Source organism: Meriones unguiculatus, chromosome 7 (genome assembly GCF_030254825.1).
Source record: "Meriones unguiculatus strain TT.TT164.6M chromosome 7, Bangor_MerUng_6.1, whole genome shotgun sequence".
NCBI lineage: Eukaryota > Metazoa > Chordata > Mammalia > Rodentia > Muridae > Meriones > Meriones unguiculatus.
Genome location: NC_083355.1, coordinates 2,916,127 through 2,928,243, shown reverse-complemented (window position 1 = coordinate 2,928,243; position 12,117 = coordinate 2,916,127). Strand labels below are relative to the sequence as shown.

General features: G+C 47.5%; 1 protein-coding gene across 1 annotated transcript in view; it reads left to right on the top strand.

The window, feature by feature from the left end:
* Rptor (regulatory associated protein of MTOR complex 1) overlaps positions 1–12,117 on the top strand; it is a 285,695-nt gene that overhangs the window by 121,490 nt on the left and 152,088 nt on the right. The window contains exon 5 of the mRNA XM_021639555.2: positions 2,964–3,110. Coding sequence (XP_021495230.1) covers positions 2,964–3,110 — 147 coding nt within the window. The remainder of the gene's footprint in view (positions 1–2,963; positions 3,111–12,117) is intronic.

Genomic DNA, 12,117 nt, shown 5'->3' with positions numbered 1-12,117 from the left:
AGTTGGGGAGACCTTTCATATACTGCAGCTTGGGAGGGACATGGAAACCTGTTACTGAGGTCCCAGGGCACGCCACTCCCCTATCCCAGCAACCACCAGGGCACGCCACTTCCCCGTCCCAGCACCAGTGTGCATCCTGCCTTTTAAGAGTCTTACAGAACATATACTTCAAAGGAGCAGCTGTGATGTGCCCTCACTGAATACAGAGCCTGCCACAGAGTGCTGGCTGTTGTCATGCAGGGTCAGCTGACTCATCAGCGTGGAGTTGCTTTGTTGTCTTGGCATGCTGAGCAACGTTGACATGACGAGGTGTGCTGCTTCTATAAACGGGGGTCACACACACACCATTAAGAAGCTCTACTCTGCCTCTTGTGTCAGGGTTCTTTGTTTTTTGTTTGTTGTCTATGCTGGGTTCATGCAGTCCTCCTGCCTCGGCCTTTCAAGTAGGTAGGACCACAGGCCCCGCCTCCCTGACTAGCATGTGTATTGATTCTTTCATCTGAGCTCTGTGAAGGTCCAGGTGAGCTGTGGGTTAAGCTTCTTGATGAGGGTGTATGAAGTGTAAGTAGGTTTGTCTCTGTCTAAAGCCCTTATGGGCCATTCGGGGCCCAGGCTTCTCAGCCTAGCCCTGTCCTCCCTTGACTCTGTCCTGTGGGACTGGCCAGAATCCATATCCCAAGGTGAGCATTTAGAACAGCACTGGAGATTGGATGAAGGCTGTTAAACACTAGTCATGTTTCATTGGCCAGGCTCTTAAGAAGGTAGTCTCAGCAGCAAAGGAACATGCCATGTCCTCACCCAGGGTTCTCCTGCATAATGGAAGGGCAGAAAACAGACAGCAGGCCACCGTGGGCCATAGTCTTACTAGTACAAACTCTGAACACCCTCCAGTATTTTCTGTACAAATGCAGGCACATGTGGAAGCCGACAAATGGGATGCAGTTGTTTTGGTTTGGTTTGGTTTTGGCTTTTTGAGACAGGGCTTCTCTTTGTAAGACTGGCTGTCCTGAAGAGAGCAGGTTGGCCTTGAACTCAGAGATCCACCTGCCTCTGCCTCCTGAGTGCTGGAATTAAAGGTCTGTGCCACCATTGCCTAGGTTTTAAAAGTTGATCAGCACTGACAAATTTTGTCTTCCAAAATGTTTTCATTAATTTTTACTCATGTCATATCTTTGCCATCATGAAGCATTATTCATCTTTTATCTTCGTTTTCATTCTGCTGAGGAAAAGCAGATAGAGTTGTGGAGGTGGGTGGGTACATCGACTCTCACTTTCCCACTATCACCCAGCTCACCGGTGCACTGAGCTTCCCGATCACCACCATTCATGTTTGCTGTGTATTTTGTTTGCTGCTGTTCCGACCTTTGCTGGTCTGCAGCAGGAGCTCACACACACCTTCTAAACATAAACTTGTTGTCAGTTCTGTTATGCCTCTTTCTGAAGCTGCCAGTCATGTGTGTGTTTACATCCTGTGTTTCTTTTAGATCTCTAAATTTGTGATTTGTTTAAGAAGGTTTTTCTTGCACCTAAGTAAATAAAAATATTCTGTTTTTACACGTTTTAAATTCACTCTGCTTTTTTGGTACAGAGACTGTGAGGCAATATCAAATGTTTAGTTAGACTTTCCAGCGTCACCCATTGAATCATTCATTCTTTCTTTACTGATTTAAAATGCCATTTCATTACCATTATATATGTGGGTCTATTTCTGGGCCTTCTCTCTGTTGATTTGTTTGTCTCGCCCTCAATAATACCAGCCTGTAATTACATAAATTTATAGCCTATCTAATATCTGGTAGTGTGAATCTCTATTCATTATTCTTTATTAGACTTTTCCCCTAATTTGGTGATTTCTCTTCTGCACTTACTTTAGAATCTGATTGTCAAATTCCATTAGAGGAGAAACCCCCCAGGGAATCTTGATGGGGCTGGCATTGCTGTATAGAGCCGTTACGGGGACACTGGTGTCTATAGACCCCTTCTGGGAGTGTTTATTTAGAGAGAACATTTCTAGGTGTTCTCCCTCAGAGTACTGTGATCATAAACAATCTGCAGGAAGAGCCAGAGCTTGGTTGGAGCGTGGTCTCCCGGCGCTGGGGCTGGCTGCACGCTCATGTTGGCAGTGTCCTGCATTGTCCTTGCAAGAATACTGCCTGACTCTTTGCCGTGTGGGACAAGCTCCTGCTACCCACCTGCACACTCCCTGTCTGCGCCTTGTTCGGCCTTCTCTTCTGTTGAGCTGTGGGCACCCCAGACCAGTATCAGGAGCCAACTCTTGGGCTGACCACTTACCCTGTTGATGTGCAGGCAAGGGCGGGTAAGCGCAGGGTGGCTTGTTCTTGTTGCATTGATTTGTTTCTGTTTTGGAATAATTGCTTTAAAATGTTGGCTTGAAAGAGGATTTTAAGTGTTAGAGTAGAACTTTCTTTCCTGTTACCTACCAGCAATCAGGTAAACAGAACAGTGTGTCCAGAAAAGTGTATCACTCTGTCACTTAGTGCTAATATGGCACTGCTCTGGGATCAACATATGTGTTCTACAGAGCCAGACCCACTTACAGAATACTCTGGAATTGAAGTGTCAGTGCGGAAAGCTTGGGAAACTAGACTCAACTCCCCAGAGCCCATGTATGCTAGCCTCACAGAGCAACACGGAAAAGGGGCCTCGGGGATGTGCATATGCCATGGCTGAGGCTGAGAGGAGGGGCCTCCAGGGTGGATATGAGGTCACACTCAGTGTCAGGAAACACTTGAATCCGGGGTACATAGGCTGCTGACATGAACCTGAGCAACTGCTTCCTGTGGCACTGCTGGAGTAAATGTCACAGCAGTAGAGGAATGTGGCTAGTGAGGAATGGCTGCCTACAAGCAGATGCTGCTCCGTCTTCTCCAGTGTACGGGTGCTTGTTGGCCTCCAAGTCATTGGCATGCACGTATAATTGGTAACCTGTGCTTGTTTTCCAGAACTACACTCAGTACATCCCTCTGTCCATATACGACCTGCAGACCTGGATGGGCAGCCCCTCCATCTTTGTCTACGACTGCTCCAACGCTGGCCTCATCGTGAAGTCCTTCAAGCAGTTTGCACTGCAGAGGGAGCAGGAGCTAGAGGTGAGGTGCTCTCAGGCCAGCGGCCTGTGTGTGTGCGCGTGGGTGCTTGTGTGCATGCGTGGGGCATGGGTGAGGTACTGCAGGATGCCTGGGAAGCTGGATCGTGATGTGTCATGCTGAGGTGGGGTATTGGTGAGCAGTAGGCAGGTGCTCCTTTACCAATGCACACCCACTGTTGGTGGTTGCAGCTTTAATCTGCACCTTAGCTGCTGATGTTATTCAGGAGGTCTGTACCTCAGCGGCCTTGCTCTCTAAGCTAATGTTAAACTGTCGCAGACACATGTGCTTTATGGAAAACTGGTGCATCTCTATTTCCACAGGAATCCTTTGTTCTCCGTCCAGTTTTTTCTTTTAAGTTTTCCGTCCTTCAACCCAAACCACCAAGCTAAATGGTGAAACCAAAACAGCTGCTAGGTAGGCCCATAGTCAGGAATTGGAGAGTCTGGGAGCTGCTTGGATAATGAAGTGGTATTTTGCCCACTTGTTTTAATTAATATTTGATGGTTAAATTAAACAGTGAGTTCTAAAGAGAAATTGAAGAGGCAGTTTCAATTAAGAGGCCTCCATCCAGTGGCTGCACAGAAGCACTGGTGGAGACACTCTGTGGCCTCTGGGGGCTCGTGAATTCTGATTGAGAATTTCCTGTGCTGCAACCAATCTCAGAACAAAAAATGGCCTTCAGTAGGTTTCTGTAAGCCTTTCTAGGTCTATTCCGTTTTAATGTGTTCGTTAGGTTTTTCACATTTCATCAGAGGAGAATGCCGAATGAGTCAGCAACAAAATTTGAAATTCTGTTTCGTAGAACTTAGTTAACATGTCTACCGTTTAACATTTTTATGTTTAAATTTAGTCCTTATGTGGAGCATGCAGGAGAGTGACTGATAAGTAGAATACTCTCTCCCCTTGAGTGGTGACCCGAGTGCCACAGCATTGCTCCCCAGCCTCTTGTTTTGTTGTCAGGAAGAGGGAAAGACCAGGGTTTGTGTCACCAGCTTAGTGCTGGGCTCTCAGCTGCTTCGTTTGCTCAGGCAATAAACAAATGCCAAGAGGTCTTTTGTGTTTCTAGGCATCAAGTAAGAAATACTAGGCCAGGCTGTGGTGGCACTCACCTTTAATCCCAACACTTGGAAGACAGAGGCAGGTGGGTCTCTGTGAGTTTGAGGCCAACCTGGTCTACACAGCAAGTTCCGGGGCAGCCAGAGCTACACAGAGAAACTCTGTCTTAAAAAACAAAAACAAAATAACAAACAAAAAGAAATATTGTAAAGAGAAACTCTCTCCTTCCCCCCAATTTATAATGTCAATAAAGAGCTGTGGATTGGTGAGGAAGTGAGCAGCCCATCAGGCTAGTTAATTAACCATACTGTGCAGGGACCTGTGCCTTTCCAGCAGAGGCACAGTTACAGCCCAGGCATCCTAATAAATGCCCACTTCCCAGCACTGTGGTGCTCCTCTGTCGGGACCATGCTCTCTCTGTATGTTGCCAAGGATCAATCAGCACAAACGCTATTCATTTCATTAAGTGCGACACAATGATTTGCATACATCATTTTTCGAAGACAAAGAGGAAAAAAAACACAGTTTAGTGAACTCATTCATCATGAAGAAGATCAGATGGAGAAAATGTTGGCTGACATGGTACATGGAAGGAGGTGCCGTGCTCCGCCATGTGTTTCATAATTAACTCAGCTTTTGCGTTCCTTCTCTTCATAATTACAGTGTAGACTGAGCTTGCATTTCTCTTTCACAGTTACTATTAGCGGTCATTGTTCACTCTCCTGTGTAAAACAGCAGAAATTAGAATCACAGAATTCTGTGAAATTGGCTCCCATCTCATACCCCAGTGTTTTCGACAGTCATTTCGTTCTCTTGTGTAGATGAACAGTCCTGTGTAATTGCTCATCTGAGCCTTTTAGTGTGTTCTGAGCCTGGGTGTGGTAGCACACGCCTGTGACCACAGCACTCCACTGCTGCCGTGGGGAAGGACCAAGAGTCTGGGGCAGACGAGGTTGTGTGGGACCTGTTTTCCTAACTGCAGACCTGACCCTGTCTGTGGCGGAGCTGGCCAGTGTCTTTGAAATTTGCAGTGTGTTTTGATACTTTTTGCTGTGTGGTATGTGGACTATAGAAATCGTGGAGTGACTGGTCTGGGCCAGTGTTTGGAATGCAGGGTTCTGGCTTGCACTTGGATGGGAATGACAGCATCCCCGTGCTTCCTGCCTGTCCTTGTGACAGCCGACATCCAGTTGGGGAATGTATGTGCAGTGTGGGGGAGGGCAGGCGAGAGTAAAAATGATTAAATATAACACTAGAAAGTGGCTGGTTGGACCACAAGCCCCCAAATAATAAGTGTAAACACACACATGAGTGACATAAATTTTAAGGGTTGATTATCTGCTTTCATTTTCTGGTGGTGTAGTGCTTGCCCTGGGGCCCTGGGGTTTGGTTGCTGTGTATTTCTCTCTCAGAGGAAAACTGTAGGTAAAGAAGGCAGCTTCATAACAGCAAACGTGAGTTACTGCAACAGACGGAAGCTTCATCAGAGCCAGGAAATATAGATCTGTCACTTAGGAGTCTTCCTTATTTTTTTTTTTTAATATCATATCATTTTGTAATTTGAAAAGAAAACCTTCAAGTCTCTCTGCTTTCACTGTTCTTTTAAAAATAAGTGCTTTAATTTTGACTAAAATAGTATGTCATTTTTAAAACTGCTGTAAGCTCATTTGTAATGACAGGCAAGGCCACTGTCAGCAGGTGCCTCTTCCCTTCCTGGGCTCTGGAGGGGTGTGCCGCCCGTTCCTTTCTGAAACGCCTGTTTAGGTTGTCTATGCAGAAGCTCTTATTCTTAGACAAACCAGAAGCAGAGCTGCCATTGGGGACTTTCTTTAGTGGAATCTGTAGAGCCCAGCAGCCAAGCCTGTGGTCCCAGCAATGTGAGAGGCCAAAGAAGGGGCAGTGCAAGTTCAAGGCTCACCTGGACTACATGGTGGGTTCAGAGGCAGCCTGGGTGAATTAGTCAGACCCCTGTTGCAATGAAAAGGTAAATGGGCCATCAAGATGGCGCAGTGGGCAAAGGTACTTGCCATCAACCCTGACAACCTGTGTTTGGTCTATAAAGTCCACATGGTTGGAGGGAGAGAATCAGGAACCAGATGAGACCTCATAGAGCAGATACATTGTGGCAGATGTAATTAATGTTTCTTTGTATCTGGCTGTGGGCTTGAAAGAGACTGTAATGGAAGTTTTGGGTTCTTTGGAAACTCAGTTATTTTATATAATTATGTTTTTGTTTTAATCCCAAGTGTAAGATTTTAGTTGGGCTATAGTTTTTCCACAGCTGAGAATCATCTAGTGTAGGGTGTGGCTTTTGCTAGCTGGTAATGGCCTACTTCAAAATGCCTCCTGGGGCACAGAGAGGGGTGTGGTCTAATGCTCTGAGGATGTAAGTAGGAGAGCCCAGAAGCGTGGCATAGTGTGCATTGTTGGCATGTGCCGTGCAGCAGTTTGGAGAGACCAGAGAGACGGATGCTGTGGTTGTTTGGAGCAAACAGAGAGAAAAGCTTTGGGCACAGTAGCTTGGAGGAGTCTGCTGGCTGTGGTTGCTGTTGATGGAGATTGGCACATCCCCCAAAGACCTATCGACCCTAAACAGCTGGAAGAAATAAAGGGGTCTGCATCCCTCTTTCCACTAACCTTTTCTCTCCTATGTATGATTGGGAGGTTGGAAGGGAGGTAGAGGCCTAAACACCCCAAATAAAGTTGGGTTTTTAAAAATGAGTGCTACTTTACATCTCTCACCTGATGGATCTATGTTCCCAGCTTCCTTGGCCTCTGTCTCTGCTGCTCCATTGTAGTTCCATATTTGATTTCTTTATGCTTTGTGACCTTGGCTATATTTTTTGTTTTGGTTTGGTTTTTTTGAGACAGGGTTTCCCTGTGTAGCCTTGACTGTTCTGGACTTGTTTTGTAGGCCAAACTGGCTTCAAACTCAGAGAGATCCTCCTGTGTCTGCCTGCCTGAGTGCTGGGACTACGCTTGACTTGATTCCTTGAAAGTGTCATACAATGTTTGCTCATATTCAGCAACCTCTCAGCTCAGTTCCTTGCTTCCCTGTCTCCCCATGAGTGCAGTTTGTGTTGCCCAGTACTCTGGGATATGGAGCCATACTCATCAACCTACCGTGGGCCATATCTTAAAGGAAATTCACTCTCCACTTCTGGAAACTGTTGACTGTCAGTGGCTCCTCATTTCGGGGTTAGAGCTTGTCAGTCCTACCTGCTCCAGCTAGGCTGTTGACTGGCTGATTTGTGCAGGTAACCACAGCTGCTGTGAGTTCGTGTCCAGGAGACACTCTTTTATTCAAGTCTTCCCTGACCTCTGGCTCTGACAATCTTTACACCTCCTCTTTCTCTGTAGTCCCTGGGTCTTGGGTCTGGAGGAAGGAGTGACGTGGATGTCCCATTTATGGCCAAGCTTTCCACTTCCTTTTTGCACTTCTATCTCTTGTTCATTTCTGTCACTGTCCACAGTATAAAGAATCCTCTGCTGAGGTCTTTGAGTTCATCTTGCCCATCTGTGGGCAGAGATACAGATTTAGAGCCCATTAGTATAGTAGTAAGAGCCTGCTTCTGTCAGTGATATCCTTAGCAGGTCCGTTCCAAGCCTTAGCAGCTGTGGTCAGTACCTCCCATGGTTAAAGCTCTGAGCTCCTGGCTTTTTTCTTTGCTTCTTGTCTCCCCATTTCTGACACCCATGCTTTTTCTTATAATTGTCTCCTGTCCCCAGCTGTTCAAGTCTCTGTGCTTGGTGTGTTGAGATTCTGAAAGATGACGGACATCACTGAGTACAGGGCTGGGTGTGGGATCCCACTTGAGTAGCGGTTTCTGCTCGTCTTGGAGATAGCCTCCTTTCCCTTGCATTAGAGACCTAGCACTTCACAGGCTCTGAATTCCCCTTGCACTGCTCCTCCACTGCTCGTGCTGCTGGTCTGAAGCTCCAGGCACACCTGTGGTAGACTCAGCTCTTTGTTCTTGTTCTCAGCTTTGTTCTGCCAGTGAAACTGAGGTGCCAAGCCCAGGAGGCTGGATGGTAGCAGTCTTCCCTGGGCCCACAGCATTTGCATCTGGAAACTGATGCAGTGAAAGCTCACAATTGAATTTTAGGCAGATTACGGTTTACCTTTTTCTCTAAGGCGAATGACTTGCTTCTTGAGTAGTGCCTTCGGGAGCTTCCCATTCTTCCTCTCGGCATCCTCTGTTGATGTTTTAGACTCCTGACTGCTGTCTGCTCACCACAGCTCCAGGCGGTTCTTCTGTGTCTCCAGGAGGAGGGAGGGGAAAGATGCAGTGCTGCTGCCTACCTCTGCCTCCTTCATTAGAAAGTGAATGTAGGCTTTTCTCTGGAGCCATGCCAGGGACTGGACAGATAGGGTGGGCCACAACTGGAGAATGGTGTTAGAAATGGCCATTGGGTTATCTAACAAGAACATTATCTGACAGCCACATTGCATACACCATTCATTGTTCTTCCGCTCCACCCCATGCTACAAGCTGTCTTTACCCCAGCTCCACGCTCCCTGCCTCAGTGGACATGTTCCTGAAAATTCAGCGACGTTGTAGCCATGCCATACATCCAAAGGGACCCCTGCTACCATCCGAATGCAACTCAAGGAAGGAATGTGTTCAGTCCTGGTGTGCACCCTTGGCCCATAAGCTGGAACAGCCGTGTGTGAGAAGATCCTCAGTGCCACGGTCTGTGTGTTATTTGTCATAGCAGTGGCTGTGGTAGCTACAGCTCTCTCTGCGGAGAACCACGTATAGCTGGAGTGAAAACCATGCAAGTGTTTTTTTTTGTTGTTGTTGTTCTGATAGGTGGGTTATTGAGGTTTGGGGGACAGCTGTGCTTCGCATTGCAGAGGACACTGCATTCAGCTTTGTCCCAGGAGGACTCCATCCTGAACTCCTTCAGGGTGACTTCGGGACTGACACACAGGCAGTTCTTGGTGAGCTTGGCTGGAGTTTGAGGATGAAGAGAAGCACTGTCATGTTGGAGGAAGAGCCTTGTCCAAGTTCATCCCCAGTTGTTAAGGTTTTTTTCCCCTTCTGCTGGTGATACATTACAAGGCATTTTCCGTGAAGCTTCCTGTGTGCTATGCTCTTGTCTGACATTGTCATGAGGTCTAATCCTACAGCACATCAACTCTTTTTCCTCTCAGACACAGGCCGGGTTTTCTAGCATCATTGGGTGTGCATGACCTATCTTCTTTGCTTTCCACTTGGGCATCCTGAATGTGAACAAAAGTGTATGCTCTCACATGTTGCTCACTGTAACTAGGAATTTTGACAAAAATTAACCAGGTTTTCTTAAAATACATATCCTACAGACTAAGAAATTCATATTTTAAAATGTTAGCCTCATTTGCAAAAGCCGTAGATACGGCCGTAGCATGGCCAGTATGGAGTCTGGAACACAGGCAGTTCACTGTGCTCACGATTAATGCTATGGTACTGCGTGTCACCTGAGACGTCTGCATCATTTTCAAATGGTTTAGCCCAGGCTAGTCTCTCCCCCATGGTGATCCGACTGCCTCAGTTCCCGAGTGCTGGCATTATAGGCGGTAGCCACTCTGAGTGCCAAGATTCATCCTTAGATTACCTGTCAAAAATGAGTTTCTTGTTTGCTGTGTCCTCTGGGCAACTGCTGTGTGACAGTCATGGAGCCAGCATTAGCATGTGTGGGTCTGGTGCTATGGGACCTGCATGCCCTGCCTGCCTCTGTATACCTTGCAGGTCCTCCATTCTCTTTCTCTGCTACCATGACTTACTGTAGGAAGAAAGGGCATGAGGCAGTATCTGTTACGCGCTGTCTTTATTTTCTTCTTGAATTTATAACTGATGTTGTTGTGGGTTTTAATAAGACACCGCCCATGTTTCTAAGTTATCTGTATATCATCCAGTATAATTATTTTCTTTTGGTTCATTTTGATAATTCTTTTTTGGCTTGTGATGGTCTTATTATTGTTTCTTGCATTTATGAGTGAAAAGAGATGAATTTGGCTGTTGCCGTGTGTCCAAGGGTGGCAGCTGTTCGCTTCCACCTGATCTGTGGAAGGCGAGTGGCCACTTGACACTCAGCCACTGCATAGAGGCACCCTGTGCAGGACTCCTGGATCTTAGCTCTTCCGAAGGTGAGGGAGCCACTGAGGGCTAGAAGCAGAGAGTGCCTGGCACTCAGGTAAAAAGTCCTGGTAATAAAGAAAATATCACCCAAGTGATATTTGGGTGGCTCTGTGTGGCTCTGTCAAGGTGCTGAGCAGAGCTGGCAGCGACATCAGTCCAGGTGGCTGTGGCTGGAGGTGTTGGTGCTTGGACTTATGGTAGTAACAGAAGGGGAGGTCGTGTATACCTCAGATTCTGAAAGTAAGACCAGTTTGCTTATGAATCGGTGTAAGATGTAAGAAACAAAGAGAATCAAAGGTGAGGCAGGGCCGCATCTCAGTGGCAGAGTGCTTTCCAAGTCAGCATGGAGCCTTTGCGCTAGGCCTCAGTGCAGTGTGGGGTGGGGGAGAGGCAGGGTAAAGGTGAACTTGCTGGGTAAGGTAGAAGGGAGCAGTCAGTCTTTGAGCTGAGCAGGCTGCAGTGCTGGAGTTTGCATGGAGAGAGCTCTGCATTAGCTTATGGAGTTCAGAGTCTCTTAGGAGACTCATTTAGCTCTGGAAAGTATGGGAAAGGCCCTGAATGGCCATGACCAGAGCCACAGAGTGTATGAACCTGAAGTGAGGCCAGGATCCCATGGAGTAGTCTGAGGTCAGCCCAGAACTAGAGGGGGTGGGAAGACAACTAACATTTAAATACCAGCTGGGAGAAAACAGTTCCTGGGAAGAGGGGTGATCTGTTGGTGGCTGCTGGGAGAGGCCATGGGAAATAAGGGCTGAGGGGGACCTTCCAGCCTTCGCTAGGGCTCTGGGGCTGTAGCAGGGGCAATTCAATGCAAGCAGCAAGAGTAGAAAACGCAGAAATAACGGTGCCTATGACTGATAGTTCTCAGAGGAACAGAGGCCAATAGGAAAGCCTCAGGAGGTATAGACTATGGTGGGTGGACACTTTTTTTTCTTTATTTTTGTTTTTTAAATCTTTTATTTTCTTTATGTGTGCATCCTCAGCACATGTGTTTGTAGTGATGGAATAAGGCAGCCGAAAGAAGAACATGAGGATGTTGATTGTGAGGGTGGCCCTCAAATAGGGATTGTGGACAGAATATGGGGAGAGAGTGTGGAAAGTGGTCCCGGAGAGGGAGACATCAGGCCACAGAAGCTGCCACTGGCAGAAAGTGAAAACGGCCCAGACCACCGCAGAGGAGCAGGGCACACAAATTTACACGTGATGCACTGAAGCATGCCACGCATGCAGACCCTTTGTGTTGGGCCACAGCACTGCTTCCCAAGTCCATGCCTGTCACAGCAGAGGGGAGTGTGTGCTCCTCAGGGCTGTCTTGTGAGGGCAGAGGAAAGCACGTCCCTTCGTGCCCAGCTGTCCCTGTGTCCTTCAGGGTTCCTTCTCCCACTTGCTGATAGAAAAGGCACCTCCCTGAGTTCCTGTCCCTCTCAGAAAGGAGCTGAGGATCTGATGACTCAGTTCATTACCGTGTCCCTCGGTAGGGCTGTTGGGGACAGTGGGCCGCCGGCATCCAAGTCTTTACACGATATTCTGCTCACAAGCTAAAGACTCCGCTGGTTCACGGAGACCTACGTGTTACCCTTGCCAAAGAAAGATGGTCTCTGCCCCCAGATGACCTGTGGCTGACAAGGAAGGAGGAGTGCATGAGATACTCTAGGACATAAGCTGGCACACTGTGCTCAGAGGTGACCATGGGCTCACACAGATCATCACATGACAAAGGAAGAGGCTGTGAATTCCAAGAAAGAACATGGCAGAAAATGATGATTGCCTTGAACTCAGAGTGTGGACGTAACCTGTGTGAAGAGGGTGGAAAGGAGGCGTGTGACAGG